The 27,444-nt window shown below is 41.9% G+C and overlaps 1 protein-coding gene across 3 annotated transcripts in view; it reads right to left on the minus strand.

Annotated features, from left to right (window-relative positions):
- Positions 1-15,048: 15,048 nt before the first annotated feature.
- Positions 15,049-27,444, minus strand: part of PIP (proline iminopeptidase) — an 87,781-nt gene continuing 75,385 nt past the window's right edge. The window contains exons 9-12 of one of the 3 annotated variants that reach the window (XM_087670233.1): positions 24,525-24,638; positions 24,323-24,397; positions 15,554-15,677; positions 15,202-15,441 (exon numbers count right to left, since the gene is read on the minus strand). In XM_087670233.1, the coding sequence (XP_087526359.1) occupies positions 15,570-15,677; positions 24,323-24,397; positions 24,525-24,638 (297 nt within the window). In that variant the 3' untranslated portion in view covers positions 15,202-15,441; positions 15,554-15,569. Of the gene's footprint in view, positions 15,071-15,201; positions 15,447-15,553; positions 15,678-24,322; positions 24,398-24,524; positions 24,639-27,444 lie in introns of those variants that run through there. The other 2 variants (XM_087670234.1, XR_015689325.1) reach the window with 2 other exon arrangements.

Below are 27,444 nucleotides of genomic sequence, written 5' to 3' on the forward strand. Positions count from 1 at the left end.
TACAAGGTTTGAGATCTTGCAAAAGAGAGGTTCTCAGTCTATTATGTTGTAATAACTTATGTAAATCATGTTTTGATCAAAATCAACACTAATACCATGATGAATTTTCCATGCAAAGAAAGAATTGATTGCTATTCTAATTCCATGTATATCACATATCTACTTGTAATGGAGTGTACGAACAAAGACTATATGTTACTAAAGGTATTTGCAACCCATCATCCCCTACTCAAGAACTATCCCTCCCGTATTAATCTCAATAGCTTACGAATTTGATTCTTTACGTATTTGGACAATACACCTAGAAGTCTCAACGCATAGTGTCCTTTCTAATATGAGAAGGTAGCTTGAGTGTGGACAGAGAACTCAGTTCTCTTATTCTATAGGCATGTTAAGGTAACTCGCCACATAACTCCTGTGTCTTAAGAGTATACCCTTTGATAGTCATCCAGCAACCTTTAGATGCCCAATCACATTGTAAAGCCCTCCCCTTTTGCCAACACAACTACCTCATACAAAGAGTCTCTTGGCAAATCCTACTCCAATCTCCTAGGGTTTATGCCACCTCGGTAATCCCTCCATTATGTGTACAATATTTAGCCCAAGTTACCGAATCAGTTTGAATACATCCTCCTACTCATAGGTCATTCTATGATTCAAAATAAACACAAGTCAGGGTTGAGATGTGTGTGTCCAATGATAAAAGGGCTATGGCATGATCTGATAACATGGTCCCTAATAGGTGCCACATCTACCTCCTTGGTGTTGAGATTCAGCAATCACACTCATTGACAGCCTCTTTGTATGGAGCTTTAGGGCCAAGGACATGCAGGCTTACCTATCCCATATGCACAGTGGTGCCTGCTACAGGTTCCTACTTTCCTATAAAGCATTGTACTTACTTCCTTTTCTTAATGCAATGATAGTACTCTTTTCTTTTCAGTGAAGTGACAGTGTCATTGTCCACATACACAAGATTGTGTTTATGAGTCCAAGTCTCAATCTTGAAACCTAATTCACTTGTGTAACAAACAGTGTCTGTCTTCTCAATCACGAGTCCACACTTCTCCTTCCATCCACCATAACTCACTGCCATGTCCTAGATCCCGCATCTTTCACATGGTATCAGAGCACAGACGAGCATGGCACTACTCCTTCAGCTCCATTTCACTTTCATCTAGCTCAGCTTGAGCTTAGTCCAACTCAAGACTTCATCTTCTACTCTTTTTTCTCACTACCCTATTTGGCAGCCATAGCCAAACCTGCACCTACCTGCCTTTGAGCTCTTAGATCTCTTGAACCAGGCAATATCTCCTCAAGCTCTCTTCTGGAGGATTGTTCCTAAACTCCTTGAGCTTCCCTCTGTTGCATAACAATTCAACATTGGGCTCCTATAGCTCTAGCATTGTCATTCTTCTGTGTTTTTGTCCTGTGGCCACCATAGCCAGCCTTGACATACCTCTGATAGAGGGCTGAGATCTCCCTCTACAGGTCAAATCAGCCTATGACCTCTTCTTGGAAGATGTTCCCCAACACTATGCGCAACTCCCTATCACAATAACTGATGACATTGTTGCTCTCTGGCCCCGGCATTATAGAAATCGACTGCGCTTGTCCTGAACTGTGCTGATTCTGATCGAGTGCTTTGCGTGCGCCGTACAGCCCGCAATTTGGACGATCTCCATGGGGCTTTGATAGCCCATGACATAAGCTTCCTAGACATGTAAATTTTTTTGAAAATGATCAAGCATTGAGGTCACAACAGCTGAAAAACTAGGCCCTTGTCTCAGAAACCCTAATTTCACCATAGCCAAAATCTTCCAAGCTCATTTTTTCTCTCATTTTCTCACTCCTGCCACTAAACCAAGCTAAAGCCCACTCTGACCCACTGTCCCAGCACCAAATCAAGGAGGGGAAGGACCTGAGAAGATTGAAGAACGATCAAACGACCCCAAACAAGAAGATTCAAACTCAACATCAGCACAGACATAGTGTGTTTTCACACTGTCATTACCTGTGTCTCTTGACACATTGTATAATCTGCTCTTCCACTGATAAAATCTCAAAATTCTGGAGTTGATTTACTGCTGATCTTGCAATCTCAACATGGGAAAAGACTCTCCAAATGCTCGATTCAAAGGAGTCGGGTTTCACACTTGGCAAACCCGCATCAAGCTCATCTTGATGAAGAAGGGTCTTTGGGCCATCACGAATGGCAAAGAGAAGAAACCTTGAGATGCTGACCTTGCAGTTACTTGGCAGAAGAATGATGACAAGGCATAAGCCATCATTAAACTGGAATTGGACGACAGCTACATCCATCATGTGGATGCCTGTGACACGTTCCATGACACTTGGGATAAATTGGATACCTTATTTGGTGCACAATCAAAGTCGTCTAAGTATAGTCTATTAATTGAATTTTTCCGACTTCATATGAAGCCTCATACATCCCTGGCATCCCATCCGAACTACATGGAAAGCCTGCTTACTCAACTTGCAGGGATAAAGCTAAAAATGGATGAAGATGTTTGTATTGGTGTCTTGTTAAAAAGTTTGACTCCTGCTTATGATAATGTATCAACCACTCTAACCAATATGCCTGATCCTCAACTTGTTGACATTAAAGCCTCTCTGCTAGAGGAAGAAAAGAAACTTAAAAGCAAAGAAGAGCCTAGCACTTCAAAGGATGAACAAATGTTATATGTAAACAACATATACAAAGGTAAAAAGGAACGGCTCTTCTGTGACTTCTGCAAAAGTACCAGACACACTGAGAAGTTCTGTCATGCTAAAAAGAGGTCCCAAAAGGCCTATCTTGTAGCTGTGAAAGAAGAAGAAGACCATGGACCAAAAGATGAAGACCACCAGGATCGGAAGGACAAGACTCATCAGTCCTTCTACTCTCATTACTCTGATAGACCATTTTAAAAGCCTTGTATTTTCTTGCCCTAATGCTTCCTGCCATAAGCTTTGTAAACTCCTCATGCAACTTGGCATTACAATCCATGTACACTTTGTGAGGCCCCTGTTATAGCCTCTGGATGTCCATCATGTTTTGGTGCCCACACTTAGCCTTTTTTTGCGACAGCCTTTGGTGTCTACCATGTTTGTGATGTGCCCACACTTTGCAGGTGGTTCTCATTACAGCCTCTACACACTTTGTGCCTTTCTAGTTGTGATTGAGGAGGGGTGTTGAGATTCAGCAATCACACTCATTGACAGCCTCTTTGTATGGAGCTTTAGGGCCAAGGACATGCAGGCTTACCTATCCCATATGCACAGTGGTGCCTACTGCAGGTTCCTACTTTCCTATAAAGCATTGTACTTCCTTCCTTTTCTTAATGCAATGATAGTACTCTTTTCTTTTCAGTGAAGTGTCAGTGTCATTGTCCACATACACAAGATTGTGTTTATGAGTCCAAGTCTCAATCTTGGAACCTAATTCACTTGTGTAACAAACAATGTCTTTGTCTTCTCCATCATGAGTCCACACTTCTCCTTCCATCCACCATAACTCACTGCCATGTCCTAGATCTCGCATCTTTCACACTTGGGTCACTCCCCCAATCACCCATACAACTTGTTTAGCCACTCCAATAGGATACCTCCCATACCTCTCTAACCCTAGGAAAGTCCAATGCTCACTCACATACGTAAAAGATTGGGTCCCTCCAAATATCTCTAGCCCCACTACAAAGAAGAGACTTCTAAGCCTCCCACTCATCATCTGCAAAACCTAAAAGTCTGCATCTCTTACTCTACTAATCCTCTAGGGTCTTAGATTATTGAAGCCTCCTCCAATAATCCAAATCCACCATGAGTTGACTAGCCACCAACTTTTCAAAAAACTAGTCTATGCTTCACCTCTACTACATATATAGATTAAAAACACTAATGCATGAGCCAAAATATCTAACATGACACACACTGCTCACCTTGGGATAATGGTCCAATGGTCTTACACACTAGATTGTAGACACCAAGTCAACAAAAGTGCAAACCCCATTTTGACCATAGGTGCTACTAGAGTAGTCCTAGTCTTTTTGGCTTTGTTGCTTGCGAGCAAGAAAGCTTGTCCTCTTGAAGTAATAGAATGTCCATGCCTCCAACAAAGACTAACTACAACTCCTGCTAGACAATTAGCTTCTTGGGATACCATGCTCCACTAAAGTGAGGAATACTCAAGTTCCAAAACAATACATATATATTCATGAGGAAACTCCAAGATATCCCTAACACTTTCTTGTTCAACGTGGTCAAATAGAAGAAAGAGAGGGAATTGGGTGCCACATGGTGGAGCTTGGTGGCTAGTTTAGAAAGAAGCTCCATTTTCCCATGCTAGCTCGTGGGCAAAGCAAGGAATGTACCACTTTTAGCTCCCCAAAACATGGAATGTGCCTCCATCGACCAAATTGTTTAACAAGTCTTTGTGAACATGTAGTATAGAGCTACTTAGCCAAGTAGTCGCTCAATCAAGGGAGGCACATGTGGTGGACAAAAGAATGTCGAGGTAAGGAAACCCTGCACCTAACCTCTAGTTGATGTTCATTATGCACTTAGGCCATTGCTTTAAGAGCAGCTCCAATCATGCACCACCCAACCATTGGGATCCATGCTCTGTTACCTGGTCATGAATAACCCCCACTACCTTGGTCTCCAACCACTACCTAGAGCGAGCAATCCACAAGTTGTTTAATCCATCTCCATGAGCTACAATTTGCATTCCTTCAAAATTTGTGAATCACGAGGATTTTGCTTCCAATGAAAGTGAGCTTCCCATGACCTATAATTCAAGATTTGTGACTCATCTCAGGTCTTAACAAATATTTCTAACAAGCTGGCCAGTGTCTTGCTGTCTAGAACTTGATACATGAGCAAGGTCTTAATGCAACCGTTTCTATCAAACTTGTCAATGTCCACCACACTAGGACTTGGGGGTCTTAACATAGCTTTTCCTATCAAGTTGGTTAATGTCTGCCCATCTAGACTATTAGGGTGCCTTGGTTTATTCTGGCTACCATGCAAGTCCACCCTCAACTCAATTACATATGAGTGGAGGCATTACTGGCCTATGATGAGTTCCGTGGATGACTAAAGGGACATTTGAAGAATTGGTGGGATTCTCCTTGAGCCAGATGGCGAAGGCATCTTTGCCACATTCACACGCCTCCACTTCTGAAATCGAAGTGGCTTCCTTGAGAGGGCATCCTTTCCACTTGGTGAGGTACTCAAGATACCCTTTATTTTACCGACACCGAAGGAATACTTCTATTTCAAAGGGGTCATTGGAGTGAAGTAGTGGTACATGCCACCCCCATTGGTTGTCGGGATAGAACCTACGGACAAGTCGAGTACGAAGGTATTATGAACACATACTTTCTGGCATGTTGAGTTTGTATGTGACTTCATTCAACACTTGAGTGATACGGCAAGGTCCATATTAGTGGTGATTGAATTTGGGGCTCATATTCTTTGGGAGTGACATATGCTTGAAGCTTACTAGAACCATATCGCCCTTGGAAAAGAGTACTCCCTTTTGCTTCTTGTTGGCTTGTTCTGTCATGGTGATTTTGCTCTACTTTAGGCTCTGCTTAGCTGTGGCATTGCAGTCTCTCCATTTCTTCAAGACTTCTTCCAGCTCCTAATCTTCAGCTTTGGCCGCTCCTGATGCTAAGGCAAGGGATGTGATGACTTCTTTTCATGTAGCTAAATGAAAGGGCATGTAGCCTGTGGCAGATTGGATTGAGCTATTAGAGTGAAACTCGAGCATATCAAGGTACAAGGCCCAATCCTTTTGGTTGACCCGAGTGTAGCTTTTGAGATAGTCTTCAATGCCTTGGTTGACTCACTCTATTTGCCCATCTCTCTTTGGATGGAAGGAGGGATGAGAATCTCAACTGTGTTTCCAAGGTCTTGAAGAGGCGTGTAGCCTGTGGTAGAGTGGATTGAGCTTTTAGAGTGAAACTCGAGCATATCGAGGTACAAGGCCCAATCCTTTTGGTTGACCCGAGTGTAGCTTTTGAGATAGTCTTCAATGCCTTGGTTGACTCGCTCTATTTGCCCATTTGTCTTTGGAAGGAAGGAGGATGAGAATCTCAAGTGTGTTTCCAAGGTCTTGAAGAGTTCCTTCCACATGTCACTCATGAATCTCCCATCTCTATCTAATACTATGGCTAAGGGTAAACCATATAGCTTGAAAACATGCATGAAGAAGAAAAATAAAGATTGGAAAGGAAGTGTTATGATCTTAGACAGCAAGGCTCTATGATTAGGGAGTATTCCGTCCAATTCCTAAACCATTTCATGTATGTTAAGGGCATTTTTGATTCAGCAAAGTTGAATAAGTATATTTTTTTATTAGATCCAAATCTTTCAACAAAGGTAGAGGCAACAAAGCCTACAAATGTACATTTAGTCATATAGTTTACTAACACTACAGTCAAAATATAAAAGAGAAGTGAGCTCTTTTCAATCCAAGATAAGATCCACTTATCATTCAAATCATCCAACAAGGATTGAGAGTAGTTCAGCTAGTGAAAAGAGGCTTATAGACATGAGAACAGAGCTTCAAAACACTTTCAACAAGATTACTACATACCCTATAGCATATACTTCTAAATAAGGGCGAGCTACCTCCTTGGCGTTCAATGGTCCACCACTACAAAAATGATGGTGTAACCATGGGATTTGGGGAGCTCCATGATGAAATCCATGCTAATTACATCCCATGGTCGGCTAGGTACTGGTGTTGGTTGAAGTAAGCTTGCTAGCTTGGAGCGTTGTGCCTTCACAAGTTGGCCAGTAAGACACGTCTTGATATAGTCAATGACTTCTTCCTTGATGTTGGGCCAAAAGAATTGCTTTCTAAGGACTTCAAGTGTTTTACTTTGTCCCTTATGCCCACCTAATTTTCCATCATGCACTTCATGTAAAATGACTTTCTTCAGTTCCACGTCGTTGGGAATGTACAATCTTTTTCCTACAAACAAAATTCCCTCTAGGGTATACATGCCATGCGGTGCTTTGTCGGCTTTCACCTCTTCTATAATCTTGTGCATGTCTTGGTCATGTTCCAAAGCCTCCTTCATTAACTCGAGGAAGTTACTGCTGACCACACTGACGACTTTCAAATCAACTTTGCGACTTAGAGCATCTGCTATCTTGTTGGTGGAACTTGGCTTGTGTTTGATCTCCAAGTCCAATTCTACTAGGAAGTCAAGCCATCAAGCTTCCTTGGTAGACAACTTCGATTGGGACTGGAAATATTTGTGGAAGATGTTATCTGTGAAGACTACTGTGTGTTTGTCTTGGACATAATGCTTCCATTTTCTAAGACAGTGAATGCTTGCGAGCATCTCCTCATGTGTGCTCCATCTAGTTTCGCCATCTGTGAACTTCTTGGATTCATAAGCTATGGGGTGGCCATCTTGCAGTAACATGCCCCCAATGCCATAATCAGATGCATCTATTGAGATCTCGAAGGTCTTGGTGAAGTTTGGTACTTTAAGGACAAGGGTCTGACTCATACATTTCTTCATTAGCTCAAAAGCAATTTGCTACTCGCTTCCCCATGCAAATGTGTTATCTTCTTTGGTGAGGTGGGATAGTGGTGCGACAATGAGGCTATAATCCTTGATGAATCTTCTACAAAACACAATAAAGCCTAGGAACTATTGCACTTTCCTCACATTCTTCAACACAAGCCAATTCTTTATGGCTTCTACTTTCTTGGGGTCCACTTTGATACCAGTCTCTCCTACAATGAACCCTAAGAACTCTAACTCCTTTACTACAAACTCGCATTTTTTCAACTAGGCATATAGTTTGTGTTGTCTCAACTTCTCAAAAACTATGTGTATCTTTTGTGTTTCTCTAGTGTTTTACTATAGACTAGGAGATCATTGATGCAGATAATGATGAAGACATCTATTTCTGGCCAAAAGAATCCATCCATGAGGCCACAAAGGTGACCGGTCCATTACTCAATCCATAACCTGAGACTAGTCATTCAAAACTACCATATCGGGTATGAAAAGTTATTTTGGGGATTATTCTGCTAGGCAAATCTGATGGTACCCTAACCTAAGGTCTATACAGCTAAAGTATTTGGCTCTATGTAGCCATCTAAGAGGTCCTCAACTAGGGGTATGGGTTAGTTATTCTTTATAGTGATCTTATAAAGGCCCTATAGTCTACACATAGGTAGAGTTCCCTACCCTTCTTGACAAACAACATTGGGGCACCTAAGGGGGGTTTGCTGGGGCAGATGAAACCTTGCTTTTCCAATTCATATTACTACTTCAACTACATGAGTTCTGTGTGATTCATACGATAAGGGACTCTAGTTGATGGGGCAGCCCCTGGAATGAGCTCCATCTTATGATCCATATCTCTTTTGGGTGGTAGGCCCTTGGGTAGTTCTATTAGCATTACATCCTTAAACTCCTCAAGTATTTCTGTCACTTCTATATTACCAACTTGGAGTTTGGGTTTCTTGGTGACCTCATGCTCAATGGGTCGAATCATGCATAGATACACCATGTCTCCTTGCTTTACTGACTTCTCCACTTGCTTGGCACTGCAGGTCATGATGCGAGGCCAAATATGATTAATCTGGCAAGGCAATGCTTGGGTTGGTACTTCTGGTTGGCTTGTACTTGGTTTTTCCATTTGGCATGACACTCCATGCTTGTTCTCCTTCATTTGCACTTTGATGTTCTATCTGGTAATAACATTCTTTCACAGGGTAGTCTAACACCTTCTCCTTACATATCTAGCATCATCTCATTAACTCCTTTCCCAAACATTGCGATGGCATACTTGTAATAGAATTCCAGACCTAAGATGACTTCAAAATCGTCCATGGGAATGACTAAGAAGTTGAGTTTGGCTTTCCATTTCCCTTGCTTCTACTTGCACTCCAAATACTTGTTTCACCTCCTTGGCTTCTCCTTGTGCAAAAGTTACAGTTAATCCTTCTGGGATCTTAAACAGTTAAAGCCCATGTTTGGTTCCACAGTTTGGTGTGATGAGGTTGTGGGTGGCCCATGTGTCCACCATGATGGCTTGATCCCCTTCACTCACTCTTCCCTTGATGTATAAGTTTTGGATTGCTGCTACACGGGCTACCATGCATTGGGAACGAGCAATGACTGTCCCCACCCTTGGAGGTCAAGGCTTTCATCACTTTCGTTGGGGATTTCTTGGATACGCGGGGGTTGTGGCTCCTCTCCTCCATATGCACTAGTGACTGCCACTCTAGACCCGCTTGATGAGGCTGTGTCGTCCATGGGGCATCGATCTTGCTAGTGGGGTCCCTCGCACTTGAAACATCTAATCCCTCTGGTTGGGCCTTAGGGTCTCCACCATGATGTATTTGATCTTGTGGACCCATATGATGCAATCAGGGTTGGTCTATAGTGGTTAGTCCCCCATTGGCCAACTGCTCCTCTTGGTACTAAGGCAGATTGTGATGCAACTGGGGTTATGCATGAGGTCTAACTCTGCGTCTCCGAAAATGGGCCTCTAGGGGTATTGGGTCTTCGGGTCCAAGAGTTGTTGTTGAGGTTGGTGTTAAATTTGGTTTGATGTCCTTGGATTGTCCTCCTCCCTTCTAGGTCCACTAATCTTCCAACCATCCTCATGGCCTCAGCTAAACTAGTTGGCTCTTGTCTCTCTACATCTCGTCTGGCCCATTCTTGTGTGCCAAACATGAATCCATGTGGCTTAGTGTTAGTGTCCATGTTGGGCAGCTGCAACATGAGCTGCCTATATTTGCTGACATACTCCATCTTCCCTTGTGTTTGTTTGATGTTTCTCTATTCATCTCTAAGTTTGAATTTTTCCAACTTTAGAATGAAATAGTCTTTGAGTTCCTCTTGGAGTTCTTCCCACGAAAAGATGGTACGTCCTCACTCGTGTTCCAGCAAATACCAACTAGCAGCGTCTTTCTCTAAGTAGATGGTTGCCACTCCTTCCTTCCCGTCTTCTGTGATCCTAGCATACTTCAAGTATCTGTCTACCTTGGTGATCCATTTCTTCAAAACCAACCCCTCTCTCTCTCCTTTGTACTTGGTGGGTTGGGGCATTTTGAACTTGTAGTAATCTTCTGAACTATCGCTCTCCTCCTCTTCTTTATGGTTGCGCCTTTTGTCCTTACTTCTTGCTTCCACTGCCTTTTCCTTGTCTTTTCTTGTATCTTGCGCCCTCCTAGAAGTCTCCTCTCTCCCTAATCTATCCCTCTCCTCTTGCAATGTCTGCTCTCCTCGTCTTATTGCTGTAGCGTCCACTCTTTGTAACCCTGCTCCACTTCTAGTTTTCTTCTCCTTTCCTCTTCTCCCTCTTTCATCTGCATGTTTCTCCAAATTGAGTCCAATAGGCCTGACACGCCCTCCAACTGTCTCTCTAATCTCTAGCTACCTTCTCTTGAGCTATTCTCCATTCTTGCCCTCTACTTTTTTTTCTCTCTTCCATAGTTGGGATGGGTGCATTCTCTCTGTCGTCCTCCATGTGGTTGTGGAAAGCTGTGCCTCGGCTTTCAAGATAGTCGACACGAGGAAGCCCTGTTTTGCCTTCAGATGGTGATTGTGCCGCGGGAAAGCCGCATCACGTCTTCAGATGTTGGCTAGTGTCGAGGTCGTCGCAAAAGGGGTTGACGTGTTGGGGGGAGTGATGACGTGGGTCGTTTCGGCACAATTTCTCTGGGGCACCGGATCTCCTCTCCTGCTTCTGTGAGCACTCCTTCACTCCGAGCATGAGTTGCTTTATTCCAAGTGTGATGCACCTGCAGTCATTCACTTACTCAACACGGCACAGAAAGGTAACACGATATGTGAGAGCAAGGTATACTCTTGTATTAATCAATCAAAGAAACGATACAACATAGGCACATCCCAAGACTACAACCTCATGACGCCACACATATAAGAGTTCACCACTGGGTATAGGGAATCACAGGTAGAGTGGAAACCAAGCAAGGCTCAGAGTCACTACTAATCCCTATATAGGTGATACTGGTAGCAACGCCATGATATAGCTACAAAGCCCTTACAGGGGGAGGGGGGGGGGTTGGTTGTTTTGGCAAAGGGGTGGTGATAGAGAAAGGAGGATGGCAATGAGAATCTAGGGGATGAGAAGGTGATCCAACCTGTTCTGGAGTTGGTTCTGAGGAATAGAAGGTGGTGGGGTGGAGGTGGTGGTGAAGGGGTTGGGAGGGAGAGAAAGGGTGCAGGCTAAGGGTCAAGAGGAGCATGACAATGCTTTGCTAAAGAGAGAGGGAGGGTGAGCAGAATTGCCATTATGCGGGATCCACATTGGAGTACGTGGCCTCTAGAGGTATCCAACTATAGCTAGGATTATTGAGGGCTTACCTAGCAGATGAAACTCTACCACAAGGCCTGGGAAGAGGAGAGTGACACAATACCAAGGGAGAATGTGATGAGATCCAAAGGTGGACACTAAAGCTCTTGTACCATGGAACCATATTGGGCCCATCCATGGATACTACAAGAGCATTATCAACGAGCTCTTGAGCCACATACAAGAGCATTATCAACGAGCTCTTGAGCCACATACCTTGCCCATAAGCACCAACTCCACTATCCCCGTGAGATGTCGATTTCCAAAGTAGAATGAAACCAAACTTGGAGCTATATCCAAGAAAGGGAGTGGTCCACAACCTGTCCAAAGACCACAATCTCTTCCAACTTCTCCATGGTGCACACAGTTTAGACTCTAGAGCTGTCCCATGGAGAGACACACTCGCAAGAAGTATGATTGAGGTGCACTTGAAGGTTGCATTGGCATAGGACCAGAGGTTACCATTGTGTATGCTACTCCTTGGACCACCTGTACGAGGTGCTTGCCAACAAACAATTTGGGGGGAAGGCTGCTATAGAGGAAGGGAGCAGCTGGCCAAAAGCAGAGGAGGGCATGGGAGTGGTGGGGTGGGGTGGGGTTGGGGGGGGGGAGGGAATCAGGCATTGGCAATCTTGCAGGTTGGCAAGCAGGTAGAAATACATGCAAAACTATGACCCACCAGCTTTAGGCAAAGCCCTGGCTACAGGAGCAGGTGGCAGCAGATTGAAGGCACAGTAGATGCAAGGCAGCAAACAAGAGGTGCAACAAGCAGAAGTTAGGCAACAACAGGGGTGACAAAGAAGTGGGGCAGTAGGCAGGCAACAGGTAAGGCTGCAGATGGAGAGGTAAGGCTGCAGAAGGAGAGGCGAAGGATGGCACAGTAGGCCCTGGGCAACCAGGAGGGGCAGGGGGGAGGCTTGTCATGTCATATATAGCTGAGCATGTGTCTAGTAAGCAGCAAATTGCAGATATCTTCACACAGTCATTGCCCTGAGAGAAGTTAGAGTACTACCAATAGTTATAGGACCATACAACTGATGGCAAGCTCAAGCAGTTATCCTCCTTAGGGAGTGTTGACATGTATGTTGCACATGACACCAGACTTTATCTGAGAGCTCATACAGGATGGGTGGAGTCAATGCACAGTGAGAAGCAGGAAGCGTAGCACATCGCTACTCCCCACAATTAGTTGTACTGTATGTTTGTAGTGCTCACATATATGAGGCAGACTTGCTCGTTTTCAGATATGGTGCACTAACTAGTGATAGAAGAGCTTCTCACAAGGTAAGCACAAGACCATTAATAACAGCATCTCTACATCCTGGACAGTCAGCATCAGGCCTTTGGACCAAGCAAGCTTTACACTTGCCACGTTTTTTTGTAACCTCAGCAATTGCTTTAGTCCAATGCAGCTACCCCCTACCCTTCTACCCTTAGTCCAAGACACTCAATTCATCAACAAACTGCTGGTCTCTGAAGAAAGGCATTGAACCTAAAAGAAGGGGGGCCATCATGATGATTACCTCCCATAATCAGCCTAAAAGTGCAGGGAACTGGGTTACAATCAGCCTAAAAGTGTAGAGAAGACTTGCAAGAGCAGCCAAAACCTGCAATCAAGACTCTACCATCATCCTTCAGGATTAGCATATATTTTGTCAAGCTTGCTTCTCTCCAAAGGGTACCAGTTTGCTTTTTACGCCAAGTGAAGGGGGGAAGATTTGTCAACGTGAAGAATAGGCATAGATCTATTAGCCACTTGCCGCATACCAAAACAAAGCTCTCTCTCTCTTTTTTTATCAGATGTCTTTGAAGAGACAAGCTCTCTCTCTCTCTCTCTCGCTCCTTTTTTTTTTCCGTAAATCTCTCTCTCTCTCTCTCTCTCTCTCTCTCTCTCTCTCTCTCTCTCTCTCTCTCCAAGCAATCTATTGCCCTGCCAACACGATATTGCTATATCACCCAGAGTAATATTCCAATTGCCAAGGAGTAATGCATTGCCTTGGCTCAATCTGGACCTCAACGCAGGAAGCATGCCAGTTTTTGTAGCGAGATCTTGTGTTTACCCTCGTCGGGCCTTCAACCCAGAGCCCTCCTTTGCATATTCGGCATTCTCTTCTTCCCTTTGCTGACCTGCCAACTGCTTGCCTAGGTCTTAGACTTATTTCTATCAATCTCTTGCAATGGCTTCCCCTTCCTCTTCACTTTGGGTTTCTCCTTCTGATCAGCATTCTTGCCATCATTTGCAACTGTAGGAGACAAAGGTTCTCAACTTGCTCCTTTTGTTTTCTCCTCAATTGAAGGAGTACCCTCCCCTTTGCTGTAGGGTCTTTTTTCTGGGGCAATCTTTTGCAAAGTGTCTGCCCTCCTTGCAAAGGTAGCAGGAATCCACAAATGGGGCAAACTTGACACCAACAATGAGCTCCATGCCATTCCCATGATATACCTCAAGCACTTCCCAGGGCAGGGGCAGCAGAACACACGTGTTAGAGAACTCCTTTGGGCACAGAGCTTGAGAACCAGGGGAGGGCATAGACAAGGTTGCCTCAGAAACCAAGACCACAGCTGATAAGCCAATATAAGAGCCAAGAAACACCAAACAGAAGCCTTTCCCAACAAAATGAACTCCCTGTAATGTGACTTGTGAGCCACAGGTGTTCCAAAACCATTGGGTGAAATCCTCTTCATTTGGAGTGACGCCCCAAGAAATAACGAAGTAGACCAATGACAGAAATCTGCATATTGTTGTTTAATGTGAGGCAGAGATGGAGAAACAGGAGGTCCAAATACTTTCTTGCCCTTCACCAAAGATGCATGCTTCCATCCATTGTGCTTTGTCGATCTGTGTAGGTTTTTCTCAACTTCGACCATGTCTACATCAGTGGATCAGACTGCTGTGACAAAGTCAAGTCCATCTCTTCTCCATGTTTCTGCTGCTTGGGGCTAGCACTGCTGGTGTCTGCATGCCGATCAGAGGGTTCTTGAGAGACCATGACCCCTCTGTGCATGCAGCAGCAGGGGTTTGCTGGTGTTCAGGTAGCAAAGCACAGATCATAAATATATGCTTTCTAACATGGACACAAGAAGCTATTTGAAGAAAACCACTTCCAACTCTCGATAAATCCCTTTTCCAATTTAAGTAGTCCTATACATGATCCAGCAGTCTGTATCCATTAGTTGTGTAGATCATCTCTACTAAAAAGCTTGAGACCATGTCTCTCTGCGCCTCATTGTTTGTTGAAAGTCTTTGCCTTCAAATGCATGCAATTTCACATGCAAACATTAGCAATTTGTAACCTTCAACATAGATTATAACAATGACACATAGCTTTGTTCAAGATACTTTCCACAAAAAGACACTAATTTCAAATTAAAGGACCGACAGTTCAACAGGACTTGCTTTGGCCGATCAATCCTAGCAACACAGAACTCGCATTTCTCTGAGACGCACTGTACTTCAATTTAGCTCATTTCACTTATTGTCTTTGTTACTTCAAAATATTTTAAGGAAATATTTTAAGAAAAAGAAGTCTTTCCGAAGCCAAGGGTGACAATGTTTGCAGATTTTACAACTATGCTTTCCATGATTTAAAAATGTTTCACCCATCTAGCAAAGCACATACAAAACACCATTTGTAGCAAGATTGGCTTAGACAAAATACTGTTGAGTTAACCTGCTACCACTTGATGACAACCAAGGACCAGTCCTTGAATACTGAAATCAGAAAGAACAAGAAAAATAAACAAGACTTAAACTCTCTTCACTGAGATTTTGCTTGCACCTAGTTTAACCACTTGTCTAACCGTACAAGATTGGCTTCAAAACCAAGCACAAGGGTTATCTACCTTCTTGATGCATCCTTATGGCTGACTTTCTATGGCCATTTACCTTTCCAGTAAGGTAAACTAGTGAACATCAACTGGCCTTCACAACCGATTGTTGAAAAAGCTTATGCGTATGCACATGCTCCAAATTTCCAAGGCATGTGTTTGCCAATTGTGTGTTGGGACTGGGTAAGGATGTGCTGTCAGTAGATCTTGATAGAGTAACTTTTGACTAAACTGACTTCAACTTTGAATAACCGCCTGTGCTACAACACCAGCAACAAGGACAGAATAGGATCATATATAGATAAGGACATTCCATTCAAATAATTAGACCTTCAAATGGAATGACATGGGCAAATCAAAGACCCACCTCATCAAAACACAACTTAATGGCTTTTAGAACCATTTAGAAGTTCCTTGAAATAGTCCGTAGCTGCAATCAGCTCAGCTGTAATACCTGGCTCATTGGCTGAATGCCCTGCATCTAGTACAATCTGCATGGAATAAATAGAACCAGAGCGATATCATTGACATATCATGAGAACATTTCTAAAAATACAGTAGAAAGAAAATCACATTTAATAAGTAACATAAATCAAGCAATAGCATTTTAAAGTCCCTTGAAAACTCTATCCAACAGCAGAGAATTTACAAAATAAAGAGAGCTCAAATGTCATGGAACTGCTAGGTATAAACTACACACTTTTTCAGATGGTCAACCAAGTGCAGCTAAATAAATTCCTGTGTATTCTTAAAACCGGTGGATAGAGATCATCCACACTCTCCACAGGAGATGGGAGATGTTGCAGGGCAGCTCTAAGAGGATGAGGAAGAGAAGAGGCATTATTGCAGAGGGGGATGCAGGCACTTTCTTCCATACTGCCCCTCAGATGGTTTAGCATTATAGCCCACCACATTGGTTGTTCACACAACCATCTGTATTTGTGATGTACTTGGTTAGTCTTCACAAAGTTCCTTGTATTTTGTTCTTTGCATCAGATTTCTCTGTGCTATTAATAGAATTTTCTTTTCTTGGGGGAAAAAAAGCTTAAAACTGGTGGTTAAAGGAAATATACAAGTAAAATCCAATGCACTTTACTCTTCCCCAGCTACCTGTGCTCTTGGCATTAACGACACCACAATACCCACATTACCATGCACTTTGACTATAAAAGTATTACCTTGCTTAACATGACCAGCCTAGCCATAAAACCTTATCCACCCACCTGGCAACAACTCATCAGCTGTCTTTAGAGTTGTGTAAGAAGAAAGATGGTAAGCACAAGGTCACTCGTAGTCAGGATCACTCCAAGGGTCATGGCTTTGCGTCAGGCCACTTTGGCAACAATCGAGAGTGCCCTAGAATAAGAAGGTGAAATCTACTTCTAAGACTTCAGTAAATACTATTGAAGCTCCAAGTATTTCTTTTGAATATTATCGAAAGATTTGCTTTCTTAATGCGAGTAGTTGCAATGGTTGTTCCATCAATAAAATTGTACCCACATGATCTCTTAGAGGTCATTGAGCATATAGATGACCAAGAGGGTACAATTTTATTTGATAATGGCTCTACTCCCAATTTCCTTTTTCCTCGGTTGGTGCAAAAATTGCAGCTCCACACGGTACCTGTTGGCCGAGCTTATCGTGTCCGTTATATAGAGGGCCCTACCGTGGATCGTTGGAATCAAATGGTACCAAGTTTGGATCTTTTGATCCAGCACTATCATGAACTTATAGACTTCCAACTCATAAGCCTCGACCATGTCGATGTCATTCTTGGTATGCCATGGTTTTTTAATAAATATTTGTGTTTGTACATTGATGGTAAAACTCATGTACTTGCCAATCCCCAAAAGAAAACCAATGGGAAATTTGGTTTGAAGGCTTGCTAGTCAATTTGACAACAATAGGCACTTGGAATAGCTAAGGAAATCAGAGAATCTCCGTTGGTACTACATCCATTTGCAATAAAAGCTAAAGAAATACCATAAGGGGTGTTGGTTTTAGGGCCGACAAGGAGTATATTTTCCAAGATTAAAGTGGTAAAGTGTGCATTTTCAATTTATGTAAATTTTATGCTTGCTATTATTGTTGACTAATCAAGTCATTACCATCCTATCCAAGGAGGAAGGCTGGTTTCAACTAGCCATTGCCGGGACATCACCATCTCCCTTGAATTGGTGGGCCTGTGCCACTTGATTGGAGGTCAAAAGCTTTGCTCTAGTGCTGAAATTGTGTTCAGCTAAGCATTTACAGCAAGAATATCTTCTGATAGTGAGATGGAATCAAGCAAGGATGATGCCTCTGAATCTGAAAATTTTACAAAGAGTTTAGGGAAACTGCAATGCATGCAACATGTACAGCAAGCTAATAATATTGGTTTAGACCAAAATGTGGGTCTTTCTAGGTGTCTTGAAGCTGATGACAAGCAAGAGAAAGAGAAATTTGATGACCAATTTCAAGATCAGCTGAGGCATAACTTGAATTGTTTGTGCAATTGGCAAATGATCATCAGTTTGTGCACTTTTGAACCCCTTAAGGGAGCGCAGCAAAGGCAAAAAGAGGAAATCATCTTCAAGAGTATCGAAACAGCAAGATGCATCGAAGGAAGAGCCAATACAATAGCATGGTGTTCCAATGTGGGAAGTGAGCATAAGCAAATGATGTTGGCAGGGCAATTGATGCATATGCAAGGCCAACTTGAAAGTGTTAATCCAATGCTTTTTGGACAAAAGAGGATGCATGCAATGATGGGGCAGACATGGTACTTTCGTGGTGGTACTAGTTTCCATGCTATGATGGGTCAAGCACCACATACAAAGATGTATAGCACAACTCCTTATGGTATGCAGCAACCAATGCGTAGTGTGCAAAACCCAATATATCTGGGTATGGTTGGTGATATACATAACCTCATATAGAGCAATGTTGGCATGATGCCAACACTCAAAGTCACAAGTATGGCAATGCGTATACGCAGCCCACTCTATTTAGAACTCATGGTATTAATGTTGGTCATGCAAATGCTCCATATAGTGCTCGTCATGAGGAAAAATGTAGCTAGTAATGCATGCAATGCATGGGAAAATATATATTGGTATGGATGGTAGTATACAAATTCCCATGCACAATCACATTGCAATAGTCTTAAGTATGCAAACAAGAATGTTTCCTATGCATTTTGTGCTCCTAGCATGTCAAGTATACATGAGAGGCTAGTTAACTAGATGCGAGATTTCACGTTGGTTAACATAGAATTGCAACAATGTGAAAGTACAAAGCATTCTAATAATCGATTGTGTCACAAAGTAGTTGAGGCCTAGAGTCATCACTAAAAGTTCCTCGCTAACTAAGGGTCCTGCATAGGTTGGTACCAATGACGAGGTCTCAAAGACCCTAAGGTTCAAGCACTTATTGCATGAAGTTCGACCAAGTGGCGAAATTCGACCCGATAGTGCTAGCAAATGGAGATGTGTAATGGGGATAGGATGGATAGGGGGGATAGGGTGGGGGAGTAGAGTACAATAGAAAGTAATCCCAGAGTACACGCCATGCATGCTAGAATTGTGCAAAGTGGATCCATATGTGGGCATGAGTGGACTAGATATAGGCATGGTAGCCGCATGAGGGGCATAAGGTGAAGGGATACGGACACGAGAAGCAGAGGATGGAAATCCCTACATAGGAGTGACCCAAGGGATGTGTGACGGCAAGCAAAGAATGGATACCCCTACGTTTGAGAGATCATGTAGGGGTGTTGTGAGTATCCGGAGGTAGTGAGGGCAATGCCCATCACAACCATCCCAGAGTGCAAGGATGTGGTGAAGTCGGGCTATCTAGAAGGTATAGTATTAAAGGGTGGCATTCCCCCTAACAATGCACCAAGAGGTGTAGTAAATGGAGATAGGTAGACGGTGGGTTGGAGAATGAGAAAGTACTAGGAGCACAGATGGAAGATCCAACCCCTAGTGTGCTTTGAGCACAAGTGGAGTATAATCTAAGGTTTTGGAATGAAAATGTGAGTAGATCAAAATGTGAAGAAGATAGTGGTGGAATGGGAGGGAGTTGAGAAGTGTGATTTGCTTACTTAAATGAAACAGATAGTAGAGATATACTTGATGAAGGGTATCTACTTCGAGAGCCTCCTCTATTAAAGTTAGCATATTGAAAATCATCCGGATCCTGCACAACAAAAGAAGAAACAGGAGAGGGTTTTATTTAGCTCATACGACTCAAAAGGGTTATATGAACTTGACATAAGCCCTAGTTTTAATGAAGAAAATGGATCACTAGACATGCTGAATGTCAAGGTCCCTCCAAGATCAAAGAGATGGCCACTCTCACCAATCGGTCCAAACCAAGTAGTAGCACTCGTTGGAGAGGTATAAACTAAACTGTATATGATACGCAAGTACTCCTCAAACTCTTCATCTGTAAGATGACCAAAACGAGAAGAAGAAGATAGTGAAGGTGAAGGTGTATCTATCTCCTCCTCAATGCCTTCTCAAAGTCTCCAATGATGGAGAAGCCTGATAAGGCATCATAGAATCCCTAGAAGAAGGTACGTAAGATGTTATGAGTCAGAACCAAGTTGCGTGTGAGTCTCGCACAAAGACTAGCCTCCACAATCACTATAGGATACTATTAAAAGAGCAACGGTTTTGATACCATGTGAAGATATGCTAGGGGTTAAAACCAAGGAAACACAACATGTATGACCAAGACTAAAACACAAAGACTCAAACAGTGACAATCAAAACTCAAACCCTAAACGCAAAACTCAAAACTTAAACACAAAGACAAACACAAAGAGAAGAAACTCTGAAGTGAATGAATGTTGTAAACAAATATAAGAGTGTACAAAATGCAGCAATGAACCACCAAAGAAGGCTGAAAATTGGTCACCCAAGGTTAGAGGTAAAGTTTCCAAAAGATATTTGGTGAAGTTTCACAACTATTCACCAATGGATGCAAAATGGATGGAAGAGAATGACTTAGCAAACCATCCTCAATTGTTACAACTTTACCTAGATGCCTTTCAATTAGAGCCAACTCCGTTCGAGCTCAATCAAGTTCAGCAGAGCAAGGGTCCAAAGCATTGCCTAATGCTCAAGGGGGAGGTAGCACTTCCACTCCTCTAATTGTGGATAGCTCTCGTATGTAGTAGATCTCCAAGGTACTATACTGATAGTATGTCTGCCATGGGGTCACTACTCAATGTGCTAGTCATTATGAGATGTATGCAGATGAGTATGGTTGTTACCACGGCTCTGAGACTATACTTTTACATCAATTTGGGATCAATTCACGATCAATTGAGCATGAGCTTTTACCTCAATTTTGAATGTCAAATTCTGATCAATTTCAGCTCAGTTTCTGATCAGTTTGAGGACCATTTATGATCACTTTTCGGATTAGTTTTGCATCAATTAACTTATCAGTTTTTGCACCACTTTGTGATCAATTCTCAGATCAGCAAATGATCAATTTATACTCAGTTTTCAATGGTTTACAGCTGGTTCCATAGACAACAGCATGTTAGTAAATGCCATTGACAGTTCAGCCATGGTTTATGTTTAGAATATTCTTAACTATAGTTGGGGTCAGGACAATTGAGAAACATGAGTTACACATGCATCCAATGGGTTTCTAGCAATAGTTCTAGACTGTTTTTCAGATTTATGTAATGTATATGCTAGCTCGAACTTTTGAGCAGATTTGGGGCATATGGCATGGTTAACAACAATGGCCAATTTTGTAAATGTGATGCCTTATAGAAATTCCAGAGCAATATGCTTTTCCTTTAGCACAACACAGTGCAATCAAGGACGATTGCATGGTTTTCAAGGGGGAGGTCACGGGAACATGAAATTTTGAGATGCTTTAATCTTGCTTATAACATTTGATTAAGTTATTAATCAAATGTGCAAGCTTGTTTAGCACATGTGATGCACAAGGCAATTATTTCATGGTAGCAAGCCAAGGACCCCAAGGATGCAATGGGTGTCAAAGGCAAAAGTTGTGATAAGTTATATCAAATGGATTTTCATGGTTAGTTGGTGTCAGTTTTGACCCTAGGATAGTTGTTTGTCCAATAAGTGTCAGTGGTAACACGAGACCAGTATTAATTAATTAATTAACGCAAGTCTAAAGATCAACAAAGGTTGGTACCGCTCCGAGTTACAAATGGCCTAGCCAATTTAATTATGAATGGAAACATTTAATTTTGGGCAAGGTCAGAAAGGTTGAAATTAATTTTCAGAATTATTTGATTTTGAAAATTAATTTAATGGCTGGATAATGCTGAAAAAAAGGGTTTAGAATGCTACCAATTGGCAAAAATATCCAAGCAATCTCAGAAAACGTTTTTGGGGCCTAGGTCTTAGCCATTCGTGCAATTTTCAACTGCTCGGTGAGAGAGAGAAGACTACTCATCATTTTCTGAACAAAAAAACAGCAATTCATTAAAGGCGATAGCCATCTGAGACCTTCCACAGGTGACAGCAAGGAGACATCTTCCAAGGTCTGGTGACAATATTGTTGATCAGGTGATAGCATTTCGGAAGTGCGTGGTAGTAGGTGATTGCATTAAATGTAGACTGAAGCAAGCAACAAGTAGATTTTAGGTGTTTCTTACAAAGAAAATCAAATTTCTCTCTCATATTGGCTTCCTTTCACCTTCTCCAATCAATTCTGAAGAGATCTCTGCTTATCTCAACCATTTGGAGCAGATCTCAGTTGAATTTGATGGGACAACAGAGGAAATTCTATTGTGAGCCCTAATTTCTGTAGAAATTAGGGTTTGACGACCACCTCAGAACCCGCGCTATCAGTAGAATGTGTCATACACTGAAATCAGCACCTAGAATTTGTGGTATTGAGAAAGATTTCAGATGCTTGGCCATCCATTGTAAATTTGGGGCAACATTTGGCCAATTGGGATCCAATTAGAGCAAGCCCTCGGTGAAATTCAAGGGGCAAATTGCCCAATTTGTTTGCTGATAGTTGGACCAGCAAGGGGCTTTTGGATCAACCAAGGAGATTGTGGAATCTCCGCTTATAATAAATTCATTGGCAATTGAAGATAAAGAAATACCAAAAAGGGCGTCAATTTTGGGGCCAACAAGGTGTCCATTGTCCAAGAATTTTGAAGGTGAAGTGTGCATTTCAAATTATGTTTATTTGCTGATTACTATAATTAAGTGCTTAATCAGGGAATCACCACTCTCTCCGAGAAGGAAGGTTGGTTTCAGATACACTAATTATACAACATGGAAATACCTAGAGAGCTCACTTGGGATATTCTAGCATTATGTGAGCATGTGGTTGGTAAACTATGGACACCTAAGGATCTCTTAGCCCTATTTACTCCACCATTGGAGTGAAGTAGAGATATCCCTACCAGAAATCGCATGGTGGCGAAACTTGCTTGAGTTGTTGCGTCAAACATATAATACACACAACAGGAAGCTCACTCAAGAACACAAGAAGAGAGATGGAGGCCAAAACGTTTTCTTGTTGGTTTTTTCTTCTTCTTCCACACACAACACAATGTACACAAAGTATAGATAATATACAACATAAAGGAAAGTGGTCTACTAAGTCAAACAATGCATAGCTGACTATACTAATCGACTAGCACTATAACTATGTCAACTGTAGGTAAGTGCAACAACTAAATATAATAAGTGATAAGTCAGTGGCCATGTCAGGACCATAATGACCACCAACGTGCTAAGTGTAGACATGTGGATCCATCTAGCCAGGTAGTCCATCATCAATGTACGCACGTGTTAAGCTTGTCATCTCAACACACCCCCTCAAGCTCAACTATATCTTTGCAACTCCAAGTAAGCTTCAAAAATTTCGAAGCTTCTCTACATTTTTTTCAACCTGGCTACTCCCCTATCACTTGGCATCACTCATTTGTCACAGAGGCTGCTGGGACCTACGTTTTTGCAGCCCCACTCATCCTCCATCATCTGACGTCATCATTATCCACCTCGCATCAACGTCTAGGCTGCACTCCCTGCATTTGACAGCTCCGACACTCTGGGATTTGCATTTTTCTGCCCAAGTCACTCCCTGACATCAAAGGACTATGGTTCACTCCCTCAACAGCGGGTAATCATCTTCCACATCTCCGATGGTATCAAAGGACTGCGGTTCACTCCCTCAACAGCTATCCTTCACCTTCCAATGATTACTTCAATAGCCTATTGCCTGGAGGCTTCAATATCCTTCACTCCCTTCACTGTGCAAATTTCCCACGAGTGCTGCCATCTAAATCAGATTGGATAGTGCAATTATCTTCTGAGCTTCGGTTTCGCTATATCACCTTTTGCTTCTCATTTCATGATTCAATGCATCATCACTGTGTTCTTCTTGTGTTTCTGAGTTCCTCTTCTCTCTCAATGTTTGCAATACACACTCTGTGTTACTCCCCGCAAACCATACAACATTGCACTGTCACCTATTTTGGCATGGTATCAAAGCATACCTGTTATTTTTTAGAGAGTACAAAGCCTATGTCAAGCAGACATGAGAGCCTCATTACCCCCTTATAGTCTACCTCACAAAAGGGGCTTACAACACAAAGAGAATCTGACATCAGGGCCACAAAGAGATGGAGACTATCAAGATATAAACCACCATCATCATGTCAAATGCAAATTGCTAAAGTTTAAGCACTACATCACACAATTGTGGAGGAGGGAGCTAGGACTTTATGAGGGCATACCGCACATGAGAGCCATCCTCACCATCTTCTTGCCACCGGTAACCTCTTAGCACATCTATACTATTGCATATTCTCACACACTAGATGGACTTAACTAGTTCATCATTCATCATAGTAATACTCTTCTAGCATGCTACATATACCTTGATCATTGACTAATTAGTTTCTTATCACGTTTCCAATATACTCAAAACATCGACTTTTATATAGTAACTTGTTTCATATGTAATTTAACCTCTACTAGACATTAATATATCTATCTTTCATTCCCTATCTCATAGCAATTGTTGTATTATGTGAAATATGACACTCTCAAAAATATGGAAAATTAGTTATCCCAAGATGTAGCATTATACGGTCTCACTGTATTGCTCCTTGGCATAAGGTCGAAGTACTTACATTGAATTTTGCCTCCGGCCATGCTTTATGCAAGTCCCATGCAGACATCATGGGGCATACCACATCATATCTTCCCTAAAATTGTCATGAACTGTGAGAACAGATAAGACAAAGCATACAAAAAAGGAAACAATTGTTTGGTGATAACAAAACTCAAGCTAAACATGTGTTACTACTTTCAAAATAAGGCATGAAATAGAACCTGGATAATGATTGCAGGAATATGCCTTATTTTGTCCACATTATCAAGAAGGAAGGAATCAGTAGGAAAAAAGCCTTTATTGCTGAAATAGTGATTTTCTATGCGAGCAAATGCCTATTTTTTACAGCAGAAATTTGCCAATGTTAGAAGTCATTCCTAATAACTTCCTCACACATCTCTCTCTCTCTCTCTCTCTCTACACACACACACACACACATTGGCAATATTTTGATACACATAAGACCTGTCCATAATTGATCATTCACATGACATGCAAGCGATTTACTCTAACCTATCTTTGAAAACCAAATTTCTCCTTTTCCCCCCTTCTCTCTATCCCTTGTTGAACAAGGACAATTAAAGGCCTCAATTTAGAGAGAATTATCATGCACTTCAGCCTAATTTAACTCCACAAAAACAGCCCCAAAAAGAATATTTTATGAAAAATGTATTTTATTTCTGAAATAATAGGAAAAATGCCCAAAAATCTCCTATAAAAGAACATGTTGTGGGCATCCACTCTCCATCCGTCATCCCACACTGTGCCAGTTCTCCATCTTCATCATCATCCCTCTCCACTAGTCGATGTTTGCTGCCAGCCTCTTGGTTGTACCACCCAGCTGTCCAGATCCTCCATGCAGCTATGTTTTTCTGTGCAGGCAGCTGCCAAGCTTCTCCTACACCTTCTGCTGCTGTTGCCTGCTTCTCCCCCCCTTTGATGGCTGAGTTTTTGTCTCCAGCTCTCTTCCATGGCTGCATTTTGGTGAATAGCTGCTGCTCCAACTGTTAGAGGCTTGCAATAAACAGTAGGTTATTGTGTTTCGTCACTCTCAGACTTAAAACTGCTGCATTTCAACATCAAGTCTGCTCCCCTGCCATCTTCAGCCATCTGCATCAGTTTTCTTTGCCAACATTGGTGGTTTGCTACACTAAGGATCCATCTGCAGAGGTCCGTGGACAACATGCTTCCTTAGCCCACTCGCATGAGAGACAACAATTGTTTGGATAGTCTCTACTCCTTGAGCTCCCTCAATTGTATCTCATCCCTTCATCATTCATTTATTCTTCAGTTTCTTTTAGTTCTTTCACATTCTTAACTAAGTTTCATTGTGTGTTAGTGATGTTTGTACACTCTCAGTGTTTTCCTTGCAAACCCTAGTGTATCTTCACATGGTTCCAGCAACAATGCTCTTCTAAAGTGTATCCTACAGAGACCTTATGAAAAGTTTGGTTTGCATGAGCGACATGCAACTACCTCATAATGTGAATGTTTCCTACACCGTCTTGTGAGACCATCATGTCTACTCAAGCTGCTCCTACTTTAGAGGCTCTGAGGCAGCACTTCTCTTGATATCAACATCTCCTTCTCTTCCTCCAGTTAGAATGGATTTCGGTGAATCATGGACAAGGACTATATTGAAATCTTGCAAAGACGGTATCCTGAGTTCTATCCTCCACATATCCTCCATCTTCCTTCTATTTTCATGAAGACACGTTATCAAGAGGTGCACATCAATCGTAGCATTCAATAGGTGAGAATAGACACTTCTTGGCTGGGCATAGCAGCCAGAAACATCATAAACATTTAGAAACGAAACGTCAAATTCGTGTTTCGTAAGTTTCTTTCAAGAGGGGATAAAATAAGAAACGCAGGTTTTTTGATATAGGGATTTTTAATAGTTTTGACTAGAGAAAGAGATTCTAAACCTCTATGGAACTCTCTCTTAAACAAAGAATGGCCAATTGAGCTTGAGTGGTAATAGAGTCAATTGAGAATAATACATTATACGTTACATATCCATGATCCATTATTGACTTGTCACTCATGTCAAAGTTAGTCTTTGGACGAGCTATACTATGGTTTAGAACTCAAACATTATGATTCATATATATCATACAAAGAAAATTGAAATTAACATGTAAATAGCCTATCTATAATATGGATTGAGTCAAGTTGCAACATCATGATTCTCATTTCAAAACAAACTGACAAAATGTCAAAATCGAGAATGAATTGTAATATGTCATAAAGAACTCATAAATGAGACTAAAGTCTTATAATATTCAACTCTCAAGACAAGAATAGATACTAGATTGACAAAGTCCAATAACCAAACAAAATCACAAAAAAATCAGTCTCTTGTCCAAAATCTTGAGCCATCATAAGACATTACACATCATCATCGTCATGTTTAACATTGCCCAATAGTTTTTGTCAAAAAAACCGTGTTTTGGGTTCCAACTCACTAAAAAAAAAACGCCCATGTTTTTTACTCTCAGAAACGTTTCGTACTTTAAGAAACATTTCGTAAGTTTCAATTTCAACGAAACGCGTTTCTTGGCTGCTATGTGGCTAGGGGAGGACAAACCGCTTTCAAGATGACTGACGATCCATCATCTTCATCACACCCAAGCCCAATGTTAGGTTTGTATAATTCATTTGATTTGTATGAACTAAATCCCCTCTTTGTTGTGCAAGAATGAGCTGTCAATCATCCTAGAAACGTACACCAATATAGTATATGTGAAGAAATGCTCTAAACGCAAAAAGCATAAAACCAATCATATGACAAAGCACAGATTGATAAACTCAAAACACAGTTAGGATAATAAAGAGAGAGTGAACACAATGAATAATAAAGTGAATGAATAATGAATATACAGTGCTCATGCAACAAACACACTTTGCAGTGAATACTGAACCTCCAACTCTCATATATTTAGGATCAAGGCAAAGGTTATGAGACGTAGAGTGTGACACACTCTGAACAGATCCCAAATTGCAGCAAAGGCAGCCTCCAAGTATCAAACACCAGCAAATGCAGTCAACAAAAGATCGATCTGATGCACACAATAATGCGAGAGAGAGAAATACTAAAAATGCAAGTACCTAAGAAGAGAGAAAGATTGGGTGACAGCT

The sequence above is a fragment of the Lygodium microphyllum genome, chromosome 28 (assembly GCF_053477565.2).
Source record: "Lygodium microphyllum isolate KBCC chromosome 28, Lygodium_microphyllum_v1.1.10, whole genome shotgun sequence".
NCBI lineage: Eukaryota > Viridiplantae > Streptophyta > Polypodiopsida > Schizaeales > Lygodiaceae > Lygodium > Lygodium microphyllum.